The sequence below is a fragment of the Capricornis sumatraensis genome, chromosome 14 (assembly GCF_032405125.1).
Source record: "Capricornis sumatraensis isolate serow.1 chromosome 14, serow.2, whole genome shotgun sequence".
Lineage (NCBI taxonomy): Eukaryota > Metazoa > Chordata > Mammalia > Artiodactyla > Bovidae > Capricornis > Capricornis sumatraensis.
Window position 1 is genome coordinate 64488525 of NC_091082.1, and position 22590 is coordinate 64511114.

At 36.5% G+C, this 22590-nt stretch overlaps 1 protein-coding gene across 2 annotated transcripts in view; it reads right to left on the reverse strand.

Moving 5' to 3' along the window:
* COP1 (COP1 E3 ubiquitin ligase) overlaps positions 1-22590 on the reverse strand; it is a 230873-nt gene that overhangs the window by 84211 nt on the left and 124072 nt on the right. For both annotated transcript variants that reach the window (XM_068985956.1, XM_068985957.1), the window contains exons 12-15: positions 9647-9790; positions 6995-7103; positions 6028-6109; positions 43-159 (exon numbers count right to left, since the gene is read on the reverse strand). In XM_068985956.1, the coding sequence (XP_068842057.1) occupies positions 43-159; positions 6028-6109; positions 6995-7103; positions 9647-9790 (452 nt within the window). The remainder of the gene's footprint in view (positions 1-42; positions 160-6027; positions 6110-6994; positions 7104-9646; positions 9791-22590) is intronic.

A 22590-nucleotide genomic window follows, 5' to 3' on the forward strand; every position in this document is an offset into this window, starting at 1 on the left:
TGAAAATTGACACCAAAAGAAGACAAATCTTTCATTTCTTACCTGCACAGCCGAAAGCCAAATGGTATCTAGAAGAGGGGCTGAATTTAACACAGCACACATTAGCCTTCGCCTCAATGCTTGCCACTGAGTTATCCAGGTTGGTAGACCATAGCTTCACTAAGAAGAAGTAACAATAAAAACGAAAATAAACAATACATTAGCCAGTACTTCTACAAACTACAAACTTCTACAAACTTCTTGCTACAGCTGTCTTTTCATGCTAAGTATTTTGATTTAGTAGGATCAAAAATACTTAAACTGTATGAATAATGTTCAATAGAACAGTATATTTAAACCAACAGAGCTTAGTTTCAAAGTCAGAAAACAACATAGATAATCAATATATAATGAGAGAAAATATGATCTCTTAACCAAGGCATACAAGACAGGTTAAAAAAGCAGTCTGGAAACACATGTGTATTTGTTTTAGCATTCTTTAAGTTGTGTGTGTGTATGTATATGAGCAGGGAAACTAGATGGCTTATCTTCCAACCTATCAAACTTTTGAGAACTTCACATACACACACATTTTCACATGTACGATATCTATATCTATATCTCTATATATGTGTATCTCACATTGTATATATCATATATACACAAATGTCACTTAAAGTACCTGGAAGCAGTTCTTATTTTATCTTTCACTTAAGAATTCCATGATTTTAAAATTTTATGTGGGAAACAGAAAGAGACTCACAGACTTAGAGAATGAACTTATGGTTGCTGGGAGGAAGGGAAACTTAGGGATTTGGGAATGGACATGTACATACTGCTATGTTTGAAATGGATAACCAATAAGGGCCTACAGTATAGCATATGGAACTCTGCTCGATGTTATGTGACAGCCTGAATGGAGAGGAGTTTGGGGAAGAATGGATGCATGGATATGTATGACTGAGTTCCTCTGCTGTACACCTGAAACTATCACAACATTGCTAATTGGTTATGTGTGCGTGCTCAGTTGCTCAGTCATGTCCGACTCTTTACAATCTCATGGACTGTAGCCTGTCAGTCTCTTCTGTCCATGGGATTTTCCAGGCAAGAATAGTGGAGTGGGTTGCCATTTCCTATTCCAGGGAATCTTCCCAACCCAGGGATTGAACCTGTGTCTCCTGCATTGTCTGGTGGATTCTTTACCACTGAGCCATCTGAGAAGCTTTTAAAGTCAATACTATCTCAATCAAAATCCCAGCAAAAGTGTCTACAGATACTAGTAACTTGATCCTAAAATGTTTGTGGAAAAACAGAGAAACTGAAGAGCTAAAATAATGTTCAAGAATAAAGATGAAGGGCTCACATTAAATGATTCCAAGACTTAAGCCTCAAAGCAAGACAATACGGTACAGTAAAAGAAGAAATACAAAGATCAATGTAGAATCAAAAAAGTGCCACACTCCTGTATCAGAAATGGACAGATCCAGGAAGCAGAAAATCAGTAAGAATGTAGTTGAACTCAATAATAAATCAAACTGGATATAACTGATATCTACATATTACAACAGGAGGATACACATTCTTCCCAAACTCACATGGATAATTCATGAAGACAGATCACACTCTGGGCCATAAAACACCTTAACAAATTAAAAAAGAAAAAGGAAACCATACAATGTATTGCTCAGACTACAATGGATTATATTTGGAGATCAAACAACATACTTCTAAGTAATACATAAGTCAAATAAGAAACCTAAAGCAAAAATTAAGAATATTTTGAACTAAATGAGAATGAAAATATAATTTAAAAAAGAAATCTGTGGGATGTATCACTCAGAGGAAAATTTATAGCACTGAATGCATCTATTAGCAAGAAAAATGATCTAAAATCAATAATCCAAGCTTCCAATTTAGGAAACTAGAAAGAGAAGAGCAAATTAAATCCAAATAAGCAGAAGAGAAGTTATAAAAATCTGAAGAAAAATAAGTAAGTTAAGATCAGAAAGTTAATAGAGAAAATCAACAAAACCAAAAGCTCATTTAAAAAGACTAAACTGACAAGCCTCAAGGCAATCCTTAACAAAATCTCAATGAAGTTTTTTGTAGAAATAGAATAAAATGCTCTCTAAAATTTACATGGAATCTCAGTAGGCCTAAAATAGCCAAAACAATCTTGAAAAAGAAAAAATAATAATGGAAGACTCACTTCCCAACCTCACCACAATGCTACAGTAATCAAAACAGTGTGGCAGTGGCATAAAGACAAACAATGGAAGAGAAGAAAGTTCAAAAATGAACCCTCACAGATATGATCAAATGATTTTTAACAAAGGTGCTAAGATCTTTCAATGGGGAAAGGATAATCTTTTCAACAAGTGGTGTTGGGAAGACTGGATATTCACATGTGAAAAATGAAGTCAGACCATTACTTTATACCTCACACAAAAGTTAACCCAAAACAGATGAAGACCACAAATGTCAGAGCTAAAACTATAAAACCTCCAAAGAAAAAGCTTTATTACACTGGATTCAGCAGTGCCTTTCTGAACATGACGCGAAAAGCATAGGCAATAAAAGAAAAAATAGGCAATCTGCATTTCATCAATATGAAACAGCTGTGTGCATAAGCACACTGTCAACAAATAATATATCTGATGAGGAATTAATATGTAGGATACAGAGAGTATGCCTGAAATTCAATAGCAGTGAGAAAAAAATACAATCAAAATGGCACAGGTCTTCAATAAACTTTTCTTCCCTGGTGGCTCAGACAGTAAAAGCATCTGCCTACAATGTGGGAGACCCAGGTTCGATCCCTGGATTGGGAAGATCCTCTGAGAAGGAAATGGAAGCCCACTCCAGTATTGTTGCCTGGAAAATCCCATGGACAGAGGAGGCTGGCAGGCTGCAGTCCATGGGGTTGCAAAGAGTGAGACACAACTGAGTGACTTCACTTTCACTTTCTCAGAAGATATACAAATAGCCAATAAGCACATGAAAAAATGCTTGACATCACTATCACTGAAGAAATGAAAGCAAAGCAAAACCACAATAAAGTACCACTTCACATCCATTAAAATGATTATTTTTTAAAAAGAGGGGGAAGAACAGGTATTGGCAAGGATGTGGAGAAACAGAAATAGTTGGGTACTACTGGTGGGGATATAAAATGGTGTAGCCATTTTGGGAAACAGAAGGGCAGTTTCTAAAAAAATTAAGTATATATCATATGACCCAGTAATTTCATTTCTGAGAATATGCCCATAAGAACTTAATACAGGGATATGAAGAGATATTCTGCCATTCATGTTGATAGCAACATTATTCATAATACCCCAAAAGTGGAAGCAACCCAAGATCCATCCACCAATCAACAAATGAAACAAAATGTGATATATCTATACAATAGATTATTTTTCAGTCTTATTAGAGATGGAAATTCTAACATAAGCTACAACATGGAAAAATCTAGAAGATATTATGCTGAGTGAAATACAACAGTCACAAAGGACAAATACTCATATATGACACCGAAGAGTGCTAGTAAATTTTATAGAGGCAGAAAGGAGAAGGGAGACTGCAGGGAGCTGGTGAAGGAGGAATGAGGAGTTACTGTTTCAGTAACACAGAAACAGTTTCTGAAACAGAGTTTCAGGTCTGCGATATGAAAAAAGTTCTATAGATTGATAACGATGAAGACAAATTGAATATAAATAATGCCACTAAATAGTACACTTTAAATGGTTAATTATATGTGTATTTTAAAACAACTTAAAATCAATAAGTAATTTTTAAAAATCTCTTCCTAATTAAAATTGTTCTACTAAAATTACTTATATTTTCCTGAGGAAACTAGCCAGTCACCACCTTTGAACAAATGTTAATCTTTAGTACAAAAACACAAGTACTCTCAATAAAGGCTACCCCATTACATTATTTTTAAAAAGTATTTAACATTGATTAGTGAAGCTCTGTATTACAACATTAAAAAAAATCAATTATAACACAATGTTCTATTTTAGAAATTCAAAGATAATTTTTTACAGCAATCATGAAGGAAAACGTTCCAATCCATATATACTGTGGATAAACAACTTGCTACTTCTCTTTGATCCGAAACTTTTTGGAGGGCAATCCAGTCATGTCATTTCTCTTTTATAGAAGAGGACAGCTCTATCATTCTAACTACTGCACAATTGCACTCATTTCACATGCTAGCAAAAGTAATGCTCAAAATTCTCCATGCTAGGCTTCAATAGTACCTGAACTGAGAACTCCCAAATGTTCAAGCTGGATTTACAAGAGGCAGAGGAACCAGAGATCAAATTGCCAACATGCGCTGGATCACAGAAAAAGCAAGAGAATTGCAGAAAAACATCTACTTCTGCTTCACTGACTATGCTAAAGCCTTTGACTGTGTAGATCAGAACAAACCATGGAAAATTCTTAAAGAGATGGGAATACCAGACCGTCTCGTCTGCCTTCTGAGAAACCTGTATGCAGGTCAAGAAGCAACAGTTAAAACTGGACATAGAACAAAGGACTGGTTCCAAACTGGGAAAGGAGTACGTCAAGGCTATAGACGGTCACTCTACTTATTTAACTTACATGCAGAATACATCATGTGAAATGCTGGGTTTGATGAAGCACAAGCTGGAATCAAGATTGCGGGGAGAAATACCAATAACCTCAGATATGCAGATGACACCATCCTTACGGCAGAAAGCGAAGAGGAACTAAAGGTGAAACAAGAGAGTGAAAAAGCTGACTTAAAACTCAACACTCCTAAAACAAAGATCATGGCATCCAGTCACAGATGGGTAAACAATGCAAACAGTGACAGATTTTTATTTTCTCAGACCCCCAAATCACTGCAGATGGTGACTGCAGCCATGAAATTAAAAGACCCTTTCTCCCTAGAAGAAAAGCTATGACAAACATAGACAGCATATTAAAAAGCAGAGATATTACTTTGCCAACAAAGGTCTGTCTAGTAAAAGCTCTGGTTTTTCCAGTAGTCATGTGTGGATGTGAGAGTTGGACCATAAAGAAAGCAGAGCTGAAGAATTGATGCTTTTGAACTGTGGTGTTGGAGAAGACTCCTGAGAGTCTCTCAGTCAATCCTAAAGGAAATCAGTCCTGAATATTCAATGGAAGGACTCATGCTGAAGCTGAAGCTCCAATACTTGGGCCACATGATGTGAAGAGCCGACTCATTAGAAAAGACCCTGATTACTGGGAAAGATTGAAGGCAGGAGGAGAAGGGGACAACTGAGAATGAGATGGTTGGATGGCATCACCAACCCAATGGACATGAGTTTGGGCAAGCTCCAGGAGATGGTGAAACACAGGGAAGCCTCGTGTGCTGCAGGCCAAGGGGTCGCAAAGAGTCGGACACAACTGAGAGACTGAACAACAACAACAACAATCATTGTGAAATAAAGTTTCCAACGCTAGAGCTACCCCTGCCTATCTATTCACTAGTCTGCAAGTTACATATGGAAAGGAAGGAGAGGGCCAAGATAAAAGAAATCTGTTAACAGGGCTTTATAAATCTAATCTTGAGAAGAAACAGGCCAAAAGAAGACAGTAACAGGAAAGAACAAACAGAAAAGACAGATACACACACCACACACACACACATACACAAAAATGGAAAGATCAATGAAATTGGCAGAAAGAAATATAGAATTTCTGCCTTGAAACATGATAAACTTCATTCAAAGATTTTGGTATACACTCAGAATTTAATACAATTTAGAATACAGTGATGTCTAAATAGTTCAACAAAAAAGTTCATTTCACAGTATATATAAAGGAACTGGTTATAAATACATCACAGGCATGAATTCAGAAAAAATTATTATAATGAAGATGTAGAATATTCATTTTTCTTTCACTCCAAGAAATATAGATTTTTGTGCTTATTAGACTATTTTTAGAATAATCAGTAATTGCAAAGGATCACTATGGGTTTCAATAAATATGTGTATTTCTGTTAGGTTTTAAAAGGAATTAAGTCAGGGGGGGAGACCCAAAGAGTACCTTTTGCATCATCAGAACCTGAAGCCAAGAGTTTAGGATCCATCAAATTAAAGTCAACACTCCAACATCTCTTCTCATGCTCCTAGATGTAGAAGGAAGACAAAGTAGTCTCAGAATATAGATCTTAAATAAAGCAAAACAAATAAACATAGTTGATACCAATTTATCACTATGGTGGGAGGGAGAAAGAACTAGCTATGAAAATAAAGGAGATGCAAAGTAGCTCCATAAACTTTTTAAATATACATTTATAAAATTACCACTTTTGGAAATTCATCCTACAAATGCAAAGAGCATTACTGGAATTACATAGGTAGACAGTTGGATGGCATCCCTGACTCGATGGACATGAGTTTGAGCAAGCTCTGGGAGTTGGTGATGGACAGGGAAGCCTGGGGTGCTGCAGTCCATGGGGTTGCAAAGTGTCAGATATGAATGAGCGGCTGACCTGAGGAACTGCTGCTGCTGCTGCTGCTGCTAAGTTACTTCAGTTGTGTCCGATTCTGTGCGACCCCATTGACGGCAGCCCACCAGGCTCACCCGTCCCTGGGATTCCCCAGGCAAGAATACTGGAGTGGGTTGCCATTTGAACTGAGGAACTGAGGAAATGCTAAACAATGATTTTAAATTTGTAATTATAAAATGCATGAAGCTCTATAATTATTAAAAAGTACAAATGTGATTCTTGCAACAAGCTCCAATATTTTGGCTACCGGCTGCCAAGAGCCGACTCATTGGAAAAGACCCTGATGCTGGGAAAGATTGAGGGCAAAAGGCAAACGGGATGACAGAAGATAAGATTGTTGGATGGCATTATCGACTCAATGGACATGAGTTTGAACAAACTCTGGAGACAGTGATGGACAGGGAATCTGGTGTGCTGCAGTCCATGGGATCGCAAAGAGTTGGACATGACTGAGCGACTGAATAGTAACAACAACCATAAGTAACTAGTATTCTTATTTACCTGATAGACTTTTGACCTCTGTCCTGTGAATCCATCCCATAGGATGACGGTGCCTTCATAATCACTGCTGGCTAATAGATTCTTGTGATAACTACTCCAACTGATACAGCTGAAAGAAAGGGATATTAAGTTAAGCCTTATTTTACATAAAAATAAACAGCAATGGATACAAAGAATTTGGATGTGTTAAAAAAGATTAGAACCCTTTCAAAATGGTCTATATAAGTTCACAATAATTATTTTGCCCACAGTCCATAAAGGAAGAAGGCATCAAATAATTCCCATATCATTCAATTGAAACTACCAAATCACACACCATAACCACTCTTCACTCTCATCATCAGCTAGAAGACAGATATGGTGTGCCTAAAGTTGCTACTGGCCATCCTTGACACATGAGGAATACACGTCTGTAGGTGGAGATAACAGAGGCCAGGGGGACACACGTATGTCATGGCGGAGACACATGAGGAATACATGTCTGTAGGTGGAGATAACAGGGGCCGGGGGGACACACGTATGTCATGGTGGAGACACATGAGGAATACATGTCTGTAGGTGGAGATAACAGGGGCCGGGGGGACACACGTATGTCATGGCGGAGACCAAATCAGACCCTTCAGGGCCCTACTTCCAGTTGTGTCAGATCATATAAGCCACTAAACTGGTCTGAATTGAGTCTCTGTGTTCACAGGCAAATGTTGACTAATGTAAGTGCATGACTCAAATTTCAATAAAATGCATTTAACAGAATTAAACTTCTAACATTTACGGTTTTGGCTATTCTCAAATGTTCCAATACTGAGAATGCAACATCTAAAAATATATGCTTTTGGTTAGACATATATGTGCATCACACATATAGTAAAGCTAATGTATATTAAAGAAAAAAGTCACTTAGAAAGCAAAGCAGCTAACCTAGGTGATTTCCAAGCATTTGAACACAAAGCCTTTTTGCTGTCTTCTAGCTGTATTTGTGCTACATTTTAGGGTTTGAAGAGTTTATTTGCAACTTTAGACGTACTTATTAGAATTCTTGGGAGAAATGACATGGAACAGTCAAGAGCCTTGGATTTAGTCAGACCTGAGCTTAAATTCCAGATCTGCAACTTACTAGTTGTGGCTTTGGGTAATTCAGTTCACTTTCACAACTGGTGTGCTCCAAATGGGTTTCAGGGGAGCTTACATATTGACCCTTTTAGCCCCAAGTCCATTGTTTCCAGATTTGAACAGTTTCCTTCTCTTTATTCCAAGGTGCATAAAATACTACCATATTGCTTTGTATCTGTCAAGACAGACAAGGTAAACCCTCCAATCCATATTTTCATTATGGTAACATTTATTATGAATTCTTAATATGGGTCAAGTATTGTGCTGAGGGCATCATGTAGCTTTATTTAAAGTATAACCCTATGAAATTGGAGAAGGAATTGGGAACCCACTCCAGCGTTCTTGCCTGGAGAATCCCAGGGACGGGGGAGCCTGTGGGCTGCCGTCTATGGGGTCGCACAGAGTCGGACACGACTGAAGTAGGTATTACTATTAGAGCCTCTATTTTACAAATTAGTAGCATGAAACGGTTAAGAGCAAGATTCTGTCTGAATCTTGTCTACTCCAGAGACTAGCTGTACAACCATCAACAAGTTAATGAACCCTTTCTGTGCTTCAGCTTCCTTGTATAAAACAAGGTAATGATGGTCTGCTTAAGACACAGAACTTATGATAATGCCTGCCACTGAAGAATTCAATAAAATTATGTCTCACTCATGCTGCGTTCCTTTCACTTAGGAATAAAGTATATAAACTAAGTAGATAATCATTACACATTCTCAATGATGAGCACCAGTTAGTTCAGTCTAGCATTTTTATATGAATTAGGAAACAGAAAAGAAAGTTATACAAATAAAGCCTACAGTACTTGCTATATTATTAACATTATTAAAGTGACCACATATATTATATGTGTCATTTATCCAAATAAAAAAGGGATAAGAATGACTAGAAAATGTTCAAAGTTTTAAATTTACTATTAGTTTCTTGATGTCACTCCCTTTGAAGCCAGTGCCTATGAAAACAGCTTAGGAAGTTTGTTTTAAACATGAAGACTCTAGCATTCCTTTTAGATTTTTGGGGCAGATCAGAAGCTGGGTCTAGTTTCTGCAGTTTGAACAGTATTCCAGGTTTAAAAAGCACTCGTTATAAACTCCAACCCTTAATATATGAAACTTAAACACTATGCCCTCACAAAAAGACATACCATTCTTGTGAAAAGAATTCTTAAAATTATAAACAATTATAATAGTTAGAGATATGTGCATGCTAGAGGAAAAATTCCAGACTTTGAGATACTATTCACTGGGCTACAGTAATCCTTCATTCAATACCCCATGAAAGGTCATCTACAGTAAAGACACTTATTTGATTAAATGCAAGAAGATTTTCATTTGGCAAATAGAAAAACTACTAACCCTCACAGGGAAAAAGTGATCGATATCTATAAAAAAAGATATTCTGACGTATCTTCTATATATAATTAATAATGTTCACCACGAACGAGTAAGATGTCACATGAAAAGGTAAAAATAACAAACATACTAATCACAGATACTGTTATATACACACTACATTATGCCAAGTAAATAATGTAAATACCTGATTTTGGAATTGCAGGTCATTTCATTTTCAGGGTAATGAATATCCACCGCATCCTGAATGACTGTGCCATATTCATAGACTTTAATCTTCTTTGTAACCCCAGCAATTGCAAAGTAGTCACAATCCCGGTCAAACTCAATACTAAGAAATGAAGTACATACTTGGGTCAGTAAGACTATTTACCTATCCTTGTGATGTTACGATGACAACATTTCAGAATTTGGTTTTTTTCCTCCCCGATTTCTAAAGTGATTCTATCTACAATGATAACAGATCTACTTGAAATGCCTTCAAACTGTATTAGGCCTTATGGAGATTAAGTCATTATCAAGACATGTAAAATTAAGAGTGGTGGAGAACTGCATAGCTATACAATTCTGAACCACAGATGGTTTTTTGGTTCCTAGAAACTTGACATGATTTTCAATTCATCTTTAGTAACAATATTACAACATACCAAACTGTCAAAGCTAACAAGCTACACTGTAAAAGTAGTGAGGGAAGATTTAATGGTTTGGTATATTAAAAATACATCAAAACAGAATAGTCAATAAGCCTTTTCCTTAATTTTAGCTTTTTCTCTACCTACCATTCTGTGTAGATGACAGAATTTCACAATATTTAATGTTATTTTAATAAATTAATGAGTACACAAGCTGAATTATGACACAACTTAAGGAAGGTATAACAATAAGGATAAAATATACATATGAATGGAATAATTAAACAATCATTACGTTTCCTCCAATCATTTCTCACCTTCCAATCTAATATGATCTCTCTGACTTATGAACCACAAGCAAACAGAGGAAAACCTAAGTAAAAATTTTTCCTTCTTTTCAAGTTACTTAAGAGAATTCACCTCTCTCTTACTGACTTTTTACACAAGTTTCAAAATAAGTAACTCCAAAGGACAACACAAGGTTTTATTCATCTTTAAGGACCGTAACTTGGAGTCCTAAAAAAGTTGTTATATAATCAACAAGAATGTTAAGTAACCTAATGGAATTAAGAGCAAAATGAATCATCACACACATTATTTCTTAATGAGTTAAATATCCTTTCTAGAAGCTCAGTCATAAAGTTAGAGAATACATAAGAATTACTGATCTTTAATTACATAATAATACCAATAATAGATAATATTCATTGATCGCTCACTCACTATAACCACCACACAAACTCACTCATTAAATTCTCATAATAACCCTATGAGTTAGGTATTAATTTTGATAGGTATTATTAATTTATCCACATTTTATATATGAGAAAACTAAGGACTGGAGTTGAGTAACTTGCCCAGAGCATCTTATAAGTGGCTAAAATGATATGGTAGTGCTCTGCATATATTAAGCATTCACCAAGTGTATACAAATAACTATAAGACATATTTTTCTTTATACATTAACTGTGACATCTTTTTACCAAAAAGTATATGGTTAATTAATAATATAGTAAGAAGCTTTGCTAAGCTGACAATGAATTAGGAAAATAAGTACACATCAAGAGTATTTCCCATAAAAATACATGTTGAGATGCTCACTTTTCATTACAACTTTAAATCCTTGCTCAATTTTATGCAATTTTTAAAGAAATTTCATGAAATGTCATTGACTATTGCAAAATTCAGCAAATGTTCCCTTCAATACTGTATGACTATGTAGCAATGCAAAAGACTGACTTGTACAACAGTTTCAGCGTCACTGCTGTCTCAGCTAAGGTCATCTGCCCTGTGCACCCTAATGGAATATAACTGTATCGATGGCAACTATTCATCTATCCCAACTCAATTTATACTCCCAACCTCACACCACTGAAGGTGAAATATTACTGTGTCTGGTAAAGGACAGAGTTATCAGAACTGAAATTCTATCCTTAACTTAGGAAATTTTGTTATGGCTGAGATATAAAAAGAAAACCAGTTGTATTATCTCTAAATATTTTTTCTTCACCTACAAACACACATGACTAATAAAAATATTCCAAAGGTTGTACTAGGAAAAGTTAACACGCTACTTCCAAACTACTTGTTTTTAATATAAAAAAGTTTAAACACTAACTTATTAAAGATACTACAGGAAGAAAACTGGCATATAAATTAAAATATTGTCAAAAGAATAGATTTGATGATATAAACAAGTAATTAAATCTGTTTCCTCTGTTGCTACGCTGTTATTCAACACAGCTCTCTTTTTTCAACAAAGGTTATTATTTAGCTATATCAGATCATTATTAACTCTTATACATTTTGTTTTGTATAAGAGTGGTTAACTTTTTGTTAGTGACAGTTTCACCTCATTATTAACTTTTTGTTTTGACTTTACTGCTATTCTTTTCTTACATTCTGGTTATGTTCTCTTCTTAATACATTAGTATAACAAGGACCTAGATAGTATCCTTATTTTAATATTCTAAGATATAGAGGCTCTAGTTTAAAAACAAGATTTTAATAGAAATACTGATCAAAAAGTATAAAGAATAGCATTATTTCTGATTAAAAGGGAAAGGAAGAAAAACAGCTACCTTAAAAAAAAATGCAAGTACTTTCACATAATTAAGACTCAGAATTTAAGTAGTTCCAAACATGAGTCATTTGTTCCCAATTTCAAACAGATGTAATCATATCTGTTCCCAGAAACAAAGTCAGACTCTAGAAACCAATCATGGAATAACTCAAAAGAATAATGTAGTTTTCAGACAGAGAGCTAATTTCAGGGCTAATACAAAATAGATGGTCTCTCATTTCACAATATTTCAGCTGCTTTAATTTCTGAAATCTGATAAAACAAACAAAAGTAATAAACAATGACTAGTTAGGCTGAAATAAAAACAAAATAAAAGGTAAACAAATTAAAACACACTTGATGGTGCAATTAAATTCAAAAAAGAACTTCAAGAAGTCTTGCAATACAAAATTCATTTCTGCTATCCACTATCACTGGTAATAAAACAAGTAGTTTATGAAAGTTAACTGCAATAAAACAAATTCAGTTTCACAGAATTTTTTAAATTTAAAAAATAAACATTGAAAAATTATCGGAATGGGGACTTTCATGAAAATAAACTGCATTTTTCTTTCACACTTGGAACATTTCAACTGTTTTTAAAAGTGATTTATTTAAGAAGCTGTAAAATGAAACTCAGCTGTTTGAAATTGGCTATATTCTTTGTCAAAAGGGCCATCAGTCAAATGATTAAGCATCAAGGCAATAGACCACACAGGACACTTGATTAATGCAGACATCTAGTACGGAGTAGCACAAAGCAACGTAAACACATCAGTATCTCAAGAGGGGAATTTTGTCAGGGTTCCCACTGTCTGCCATATTTTTTTTGTAATTATAAAATGTATTAGTGAACAAGGTGGATTAACATCCCCGAACAACAGAATCCAATTTATCAAAAGAAAATGTAAAGTAAACAAAATTGTTAAAGGTCCAATTCATTACCATGCTAGTTTGCCCCAGGAGATAGGGGCTGCTATAATTTCAAGGAAACAAAGAAAGGCTCAGAAACAGCCTTTTTTAAAATGAAAACAGAAGAGGAGCGCTTTACATAATACAAAAAGGATAAGTAAATAATAACTGAGGATATTCAACTATGACTTTCTTTCAACTCGATCAATAGTATTGGCAAAAACTTCCATAACATACTGAACACGATGTGTCAAGCATTGTTTTAAGCTCTTTACATTAAATACATTTAATCTTCAAATCTCCACTGCATAGATAAAGAAACTGAGGTATACTAATGTTAAGTAATTTGCTCAAGGTTTACTGGAAAATTCCAAGTCATCAAGTTTCAGAGTCTACGCTCTCAGTCACTATGCAAAGCTTTTATTTTAATGAGAACAGAAGGGTTAGTCTATGAGAAACACATACAAAGGCAAAATAAACAACAATAACATAAAAATGGTATCTACTCATGGCATACATATGATAGTAGAAGTAATAACATCATAATTCATCCTGTACAACAATTTAAACAGAGAAAAAAGAGAGTACAGTAGCCTGGTAGGGTTTATAATTAGTGGGCAAGGTCATTTATTACTAAAATAAGCAAATGCCAAACAACAGGAACAAAACATGACACAGGAATTCAAGAGTCAATGATTACTAAGACTCACTGGAAGAAAATGTATGATGCTTGGATATTCTCATCCATATGAGAATATTCGTATGGGTGTGCCTGCTATCTGCCAAACACTGACCAAGCTGATGGAAAACCAGGATGTTAAACCAAGATACATTTCAGAAATGTGCAGAAATACGCATTAATACAAATCTGGGCTACTGCAACAGCCTCCTTACAAGTCTGCCGGTCCTGACTTTTATCTTTTCTAATCCATTTGAAGGGTGGATATTAGGGAAAATTTCCAAAATTACAGCTCTGTTCACATAATTATCATCACTTTGTTGTTGATGTTGTTGTTCAGTGGCTAAGTCATTTCTGACTCTTCGTGCTGCTGTGAACTGTAGCATGCCAACACTTACTACCATGTAAAAGTCAAACTTCAACCATTAAGAAAGGTTTGTCACAACCCGGCTTGAAGCTTTTCTTAAAACTTTTTTTTTTTAAACTACATATATAGGCAACGGTTCAAAAAGTGTATAGACAAAAGCTAGACTCCCTCCCAATTTTACCAAATAAGCACCTGATCAGCCTCCCTAAAGACAATCAACAGTTACAGTTCGTGCATCCTGCTAGACATGAACAAACATATGGGTATTCACAGTCTTTTTTATTTTTTAACACATGGGATGATATAATAGTATCTTGACAATCATGCAATATCAGTACATATTAGGGATACCTCATTTTTTTTCCTCAGTGGTTGCACAGATTTCCAACATATGGGTATATCATAAATTATTTAATAAGTCTAATGAGGAACATTTGCTTTCTAGTTTTTTTTTCTTTTTACTGTTAACAACAATACTACAATGAAATAAATACCTTTCTATCCATGTCATCTTTCACATATGCCAGAATACCCCTAAATATACCTGGATTATGAAGTGCTACGTCAAAAATCATACCTTGTTAATATAGTTAAATAAAGCTAAACCTCTCTCCATCCAGATCAACACCACTAATAATTTCAATTTTGTCTCCAAATGTTTCATTATCTTCTAAATCTAACTAAAACCCAGCTCCTCCCTGAAAATGCTGATTCCTCTGAGGTCCTCTCACGTTCCACATTAAAACACACTTAGATATAATGTCAGGGTCCTCCTTGCTATGCACAACTTCCCCAGGTATTCTTTCTCCTCCCTAAAACCTCCCAGGTCAAAATATCCTGTTAACTTGTATCACACAATACTGCTCATTACTCTTACCAATCCATGAGTTCTCGGAAATTTTAACTTTTAGCACAATATCACTCTCTCCAAATCTGCCCTTGTCATAATTCTTGGTAATTTCAACAATCCCACAGATTCTAATATCCTGGTCTATCAGTTGGACTTTCCTGTCTCCAAAGATCTTTTATTCTGCTCACCTCCACCTCGCACAACCATGATTAGGCTTTTTCATTACCAATAATGTCATTTCTCCATAATTGCACTTTCACTTTCTGACATATTGCTTTTTGACAACCACTTCCATTCGCTCCACCTAACTCACTGTTAGCAACAATCCTTCAGGCCTTCAGGCCCATGAGGAATCTAAAAGCTCACTGATCTTATCACTACTGTCCCTCCCCTGCCTTGTATATTCACTTTTCCTTTACCCATCATAGGTTACACAGTGAATAATTAAGATGCCCTCACATATAACTCTATTCCTTTAACATTTTTACATCACTTTTTCCTTATACCTAACTTCCTTGGTAAAACTCTAGTTAATCTAACTCTCTACTCTCTCTACACTTGAAATGGCATGGCTGAACATGGCTAGAGGAAAAAAACAAAAAACAAAAAACATGTTCTGATCATGACCACTATCCTCAAGTGGAGCTCTCACACTGCTCAGGTTTATGATAAATATCCCCGGTCCCATAAAATTTGCTAAAAATTTGTCCCACACTATTTGCTTTTAAAAAAAGGTACATAATTTTTCTATTCTTCTCAAATTTCTCATATCTCTTTCCTCTTAATCACTCTCAGCAGATTATTTTGCTCTCCATAGTTTATCATACACACACACACACACACACACACACACACACACACACAGAATAAGCAGGTAACTTACAATGGCTACCACCATCACATCCTCCACTTACCAGCATATACCCACATACGTTGATATACTGTGCCACCTCTCTGGCCACTGAGTGAAGGACACACCCCTAGATGGAGCCAAGAGGTCTACTTGTACACTGGATCCCAGCTTTGCTTGCCTACTCTAGGACTGCTTCCTAGACTGACCTCCACTGCTCTCCTATATCATTCATTTCTTCCATTCTCCTGGATCTTTTCCGTGAGCCTTTCAATTTCAATGTTTTCTTCCTTTAGGTGAAACACAAACAAAACAAAACTCCTCTTAGAACCCTAATTCTGCTTTAGCTATCATGCTATTCCTTTCCATTCTGATCACAGAACTTCACTAAAAAAGTGGTCCAAACACATCAATTCCTAATTCCTCTCCTCCCTTTCTCTTTAACCCAATCGAATCAAGCTTTCACCTTCACCACTGAAAATGCTGTACTAAGGTCAACAATGACCTGCTGTCTGCTAAATCTAAGAGTCAAATCTGAATTTTTATCTTAACCGAATATCAACAAGAGCTGGCTTAAGCTCATATTGCTCAATATCAGCAACCCAACAACCCAATCAAAAAATGGGTGGAAGACTGAAACAAACATTTTTTTTTCCAAAGAAGACATACAGATGGCCAACAAACGCATGAAAAGATGCTCAACATTGCTTATTATTAGAGAAATGCAAATCAAAACTACAGTGAGGCATCACTTTATACCAGTCAGAATGGACATCATCAAAAAACCTATACAGTAAATGCTGGAGAGGACATGGAGCAAAGGGAACTCTCTTGCACTGTCAGTGGGACTATAAACTGATACAGCCTCTATGGAGAACAGTCTGGAGATTCCTTAAAAAACTAGGAATAAAACTACCATATCATGCAGCAATCCCACTACTGGGCATATACCCTAAGAGAACCATAATGCAAAAAGACACATGTACCCCAATGTTCACTGCAGCACCATTTACAACAGTCAGGACATGGAAGTAACCTGGATGTCTCTTAAGAGATGAATGGATAAAGAAGTTATGGTACATATATACAATGGAATATTACTCAGCCATTAAAAGGAACAAATTTGAGTTAGTTGAACTGAGATAGATAAACCTAGAGCCTGATATACACAGTGAACTAAGTCAGAAACAGAAAAACAAATATCATATATTCACATGTACATATGGAATCTGGTTTCCCAGGTGACCTATGCAGCACACCCCAGAGACTTGGGTTTGATCCCTGGGTTGGCAAGATCCCCTGGAGAAGAGACTTGCAACCTAATCCAGTATTCTGGCCTGGAAAATCCCATGGACAGAGGAGCATGGTGGGCCACAGCCCATGGGGGCTGCAAAGAATCAGACACAACTGAGTACTTATGTGCATGTGTGTGTACACACACACACGGAATCTAGAAAAATGGTACTAATGAACCTATTTCCAGGGCAGGAATAGAGATGCAGACACAGAGAATGGACTTATGGACACAGTGAGGCAAGGGGGGAGGGTACAAACTGGGAGAACAGCATTGACATACGTATACACTGCTGCTGCTGCTAAGTCGCTTCAGTCGTGTCTGACTCTGTACGACCCCATAGACAGCAGCCCACCAGGCTCCCCTGACCCTGGGATTCTCCAGGCAAGAACACTGGAAATGGGTTGCCATTTCCTTCTCCAATGCATGAAAGTGAAAAGTGAGTGTGAAGTTGCACAGTTGTGTCTGACTCTTCGTGACCGCATGGACTGCAGCCTACCAGGCTCCTCCGTCCATGGGATTTTCCAGGCAAGAGTACTGGAGTGGGTGCCATTGCCTTCTCCGTATGTATAAACCACTGTGTGTAAATAGATAGCTAGCAGGAAGCAGTTGTATAGCACAAGGAACACAGCTCAGTGCTCTGCAATGACCTACAGATGTGGGATGGCGGGGTGGGAGGAAGGCTCATGAGGGAGGCTCACAAGGAAGCAGACATATGTATACTTAGAGCTGATCCATGCTGCTGTACAGCAGAAACCAACACAGCATTGTAAAGTAATTACCTTCTGATTAAAAATAAATAAAAAAGAAACAACAAGAGCTGACTAAAATGATCACTCCTTCCTCCTCAACACTATTTTTCTCCTACCTCACTAGTGGCTCCATCATAGCATACATTGTTCATCCCTCCTCCTGGGTCCACTGTCATACTAAAGTATCCCCTAATTCAGTTCTGGCCCCTCATCTCCTTTGAATCTCCATGGACTTCTTTGGGAATCTCATCTAATCTTTAGGTTTTAATCTATACACTAAAATTAAAAGACGCTTACTCCTTGGAAGAAAAGTTATGACCAACCTAGATAGCATATTCAAAAGCAGAGACATTACTTTTCCAACAAAGGTCCATCTAGTAAAGGCTATGGTTTTTCCAGTGGTCATATATGGATGCGAGAGTTGGACTGTGAAGAAGGCTGAGCGCCAAAGAATTGATGCGTTTGAACTGTGATGTTGGGGAAGACTCTTGAGAGTCCCTTGGACTGCAAGGAGATCCAACCAGTCTATTCGGAAGGAGATCAGTCCTGGGTGTTCTTTGGAGGCAATGATGCTAAGGCTGAAGCTCCAGTACTTTGGCCACCTCATGCGAAGAGTTGACTCACTGGAAAAGACTCTGATGCTGGGAGGGATTGGGGGCAGGAGGAGAAGGGGACGACAGAGGACGAGATGGCTGGATGGCATCACCAACTTGATGGACATGAGTTCGAGTGAACTCCAGGAGTTGGTGATGGACAGGGAGGCCTGGCGTGCTGCGATTCATGGGGTGGCAGAGTCAGACACGACTGAGCGACTGAACTGAACTGAATGACCACCAAATGCTATCTCACCTAGCAGCCCTCTCTCTGTACTACTGGCTCACGCCTATTTGACAGCTCAATTTTAATCTAACAGGCATCTTAATTCATACTACATTGAGTTTCTGAATCGCCTATCATACACTTTCCTCATCTTATTTACTAACCTCATTTCTCTTTTAATTAACTTTAACATCAACTCTTTCAGCTCAACCTTCAAAATACATATAGACTGTAACCACTTTTCACTAACTCACTGCCACCACTCTCATCCAAGCTACCATTATTCCATGTCTATATTATCAAATAGGCTCCTTACTGGCTCCCTGCTTCCATATTGGACCCTTACAGTCTGTTTGCAAACAGGTCAAATCACCATTCCTTTGGTTCAAAATGGCTTCTGACTTGGTCTCATGAAAAAGGCAAAGTGATTATAAAACAGTGCAAGTGATTTCCTCTCCCTCTCCCTTGTTTTGGTTACACTGGCCTCACGGTAAAACTAGGAAATTCCAAACCTAATCCCACTTCAGAGGCAGTGCACCTGACAAGTCTCTGATCCTGAAGTGGTCTAATCTTTTTCAAAAGGAAGCTTTCTACTCTCTGTCCCCTACTTCCCTGAACTATCTCCCTCTGCTCTATTTTTCTTTCATAGGATTTAAAGAACTTATATCCTATACTTTCTTCTCATATGTTATCAGTTTTCTTTTTTTATTTAAATATTCATCCCACTTGGAATTTATTTAAAACTATCAGAAGAAATGTAAATTTGTACTTTTCTACATTATTACTGAGGAAACCCATTTATTTAATAATCTCTTCCCCACATTTATTAGAAGTGCAGAAAATGAAGAGGAACTAAAGAGCCTCTTGATGAAGTCTGTCATGTACTGAGATCTGAGCTGATTTAAAGTCTCATACAACTTGTGTTTTTATTTTGTCTTACAGCTAACAAAGGAATTTTCCAAATATAATGATATTTATAACTACTTTAACTTCATCATGGACTGAACCCTAACCATTATGAAGTGCCAGGGCAGGAGGAAATATGAAGAGAAAATGAAATTTAACGCTTCTAGCTGAAATTAAACCTTACTTTAAACACTTACAGCTCCAAATTTTAAGAACTCTTATATACAGAACAAATCTATGCTTCATACTGTGATCTAATGCGAAAATATCTCCCTTTTGATGGGAAGTTTAGCCTATTTACAGTTATTTATCAAGGATACATTTGCTTTCAATTCTCTTTTATGTTGTGGTATGCATTTTTAACTGCATTTTTAATTAAAAATATTTTTCACCATTTGATTTCTTTCTGCTTTCTATGTGCTAGTTTTATAAATGGGAACTGTAGTATTTCTGTCTAATGGCTATTTTTATGACTTTAAGAGTTATGATAGAAAGAAAGAAAGGATTAAATGCATCTATTAAGTCTCTTGAGGAAAACAACAGAATGGGAAAGACTGGAGATCTCTTCAAGAAAATTAAGAGATAACAAGGGAACATTTCATGCAAAGATGGGCTCAATAAAGGACAGAAATGGTATGGACCTAACAGAAGCAGAAGATAAATATTTTTAAAATTTAAATTTATTTTAATTGGAGGCTAATTACTTTACAGTATTGTATTGGTTTTGCCATACATCAACATGAATCTGACACAGGTGTACACGTGTTCCCAATCCTGAACCCCCCTCCCACCTCCCTCCCCATACCATCCCTCTGGGTCAACCCAGTGCACCAGCCCCAAGCATCCTATATCCTGCTGCAATGAACATTGGGGTGCACGTGTCTCTTTCAATTCTTGTTTCCTTGGTGTGTATGCCCAGCAGTGGGATTGCTGGGTCATAAGGCAGTTCTATTTCCAGTTTTGTAAGGAATCTCCACACTGTTCTCCATAGTGACTGTACTAGTTTGCATTCCCATCAACAGAGTAAGAGAGTTCCCTTTTCTCCACACCCTCTCTAGCATTTATTACTTGTAGACTTTTGGATCACAGCCACTCTGACTGGCATGAAATGGTATCTCACTGTGGTTTTGATTTGCATTTCTCTGATAATAGCGATGTTGAGCATTTTTTCATGTGTTTGTTAGCCATCTGTATATCTTCTCTGGAGAAATCTCTATTTAGTTCTTTGGCCCATTTTTTGATTGGGTCATTTATTTTTCCAGAATTGAGCTGCAGGAGTTGCTTGTATATTTTTTGAGATTAGTTGTTTGTCAGTTGCTTCATTTGCTATTATTTTCTCTTATTCCGAAGGCTGTCTTTTCACCTTGCTTATAGTTTCCTTTGTTGTGCAGATATAAAAGAAGCAGAAGATATTAAGAAGAGGTGGCAAGAATACACAGAAGAACTATACAAAAAGAGCTTCACGACCAAGATAATCACGATGTTGTAATCACTCACCTAGAGCCAGACATCTTAGAATATGAAGTCAAGTGGGCCTTAGAAAGCATCACTATGAACAAAGCTAGTGGAAGTGATGGAATTCCAGTAGAGCTATTTCAAATCCTGAAAGATGATGCTGAGAAAGTGCTGCACTCAATATGCCAGCAAATTTAGAAAACTCAACAGTGGCCACAGGACTGGAAAAGGTCAATTTTCATTCCAACCCCAAAGAAAGATTATGCCAAAGAATGCTCAAACTACCACACAATTGCACTTATCTCACACGCTAGTAAAGTAATGCTCACAATTTTCCAAGCCAGGCTTCAGCAATACATGAATTGTGAACTTCCAGATGTTCAAGCTGGTTTTAGAAAAGGCAGAGGAACCACAGATCAAACTGCCAACATCCAGTGAGTCGGACATGACTGAGCGACTGAACTGAACTGAACTGGTTAAGTCTCTAATCTGAGCAAAGAACAAAATTATTTTTGCCTTTCTTCTTCCTAGTCTATTGATTACATTGAGTATCTTAAAATTTACTTTATACATTCAAAGATATTTTTACCACTCATTTCTGTGCAAGTGAAAAACCTACAAATAATTATCTGAGCATAGAAATGAATCTCATTATACATATAAAGACAAACTAGCCATGGCATTTCTGAGGGCTCTACTTATTCATTATAAATAGGTTCAAGTATCTGACTACTTCATTGTATCGTCTAATGCAGCCATATCAAATATTACATACTAAAATATACATTACATTTTAAATTATTTTCCTTTTATTTCTCTCATACTATAGCAGCTGCTAAGTCGCTTCAGTCGTGTCTGACTCTGTGTGACCCCAGAGACGGCAGCCCACCAGGCTCTCCCATCCCTGGGATTCTCCAGGCAAGAACACTGGAGTGGGTTGCCATTTTCTTCTCCAATGCATGAAAGTGAAAAGTGAAAGTGAAGTTGCTCAGTCGTGTCCGACTCTTAGCGACCTCATGGACTTCAGCCTCCCAGGCTCCTCCGTCCATGGGATTTTCCAGGCAAGAGTACTGGAGTGGGTTGCCACTGCCTTCTCCATATTACAGCTAGGGCACTATAATTTTTTAATGTGTATATAGACTGTAATATCTATTACTTTTACTTCAGAATAGCATCAATGTTCAGTTGAAGTTTATTTGTGGATGTTGAACTTTGAATTTCATATAATTTTCATGTCACAAAATGTTATTCTTTATATTTTTTACATATTATTTATTTATATTTTTTATATTTTCATTTTAAAAATATAAAGACTATTCTTAGCTTTTTGCTGTACAAAATTAGACAATGAATCAGAACTGGCTTGCAGGTCTTAATTTACTGACCCTTGTCTTGAATGAATGGATAAATTTGATTTTATTCTACATGCACTAAAGTGAAGCCACATTTAAATTCTGTGTATATATTTGTACGATTATTTATATTAACTGGCTTTTTTGGTTTTAATTCCACAAAGATATAAGATGTTGCTTTAAAACAACTACTTTAAAAAA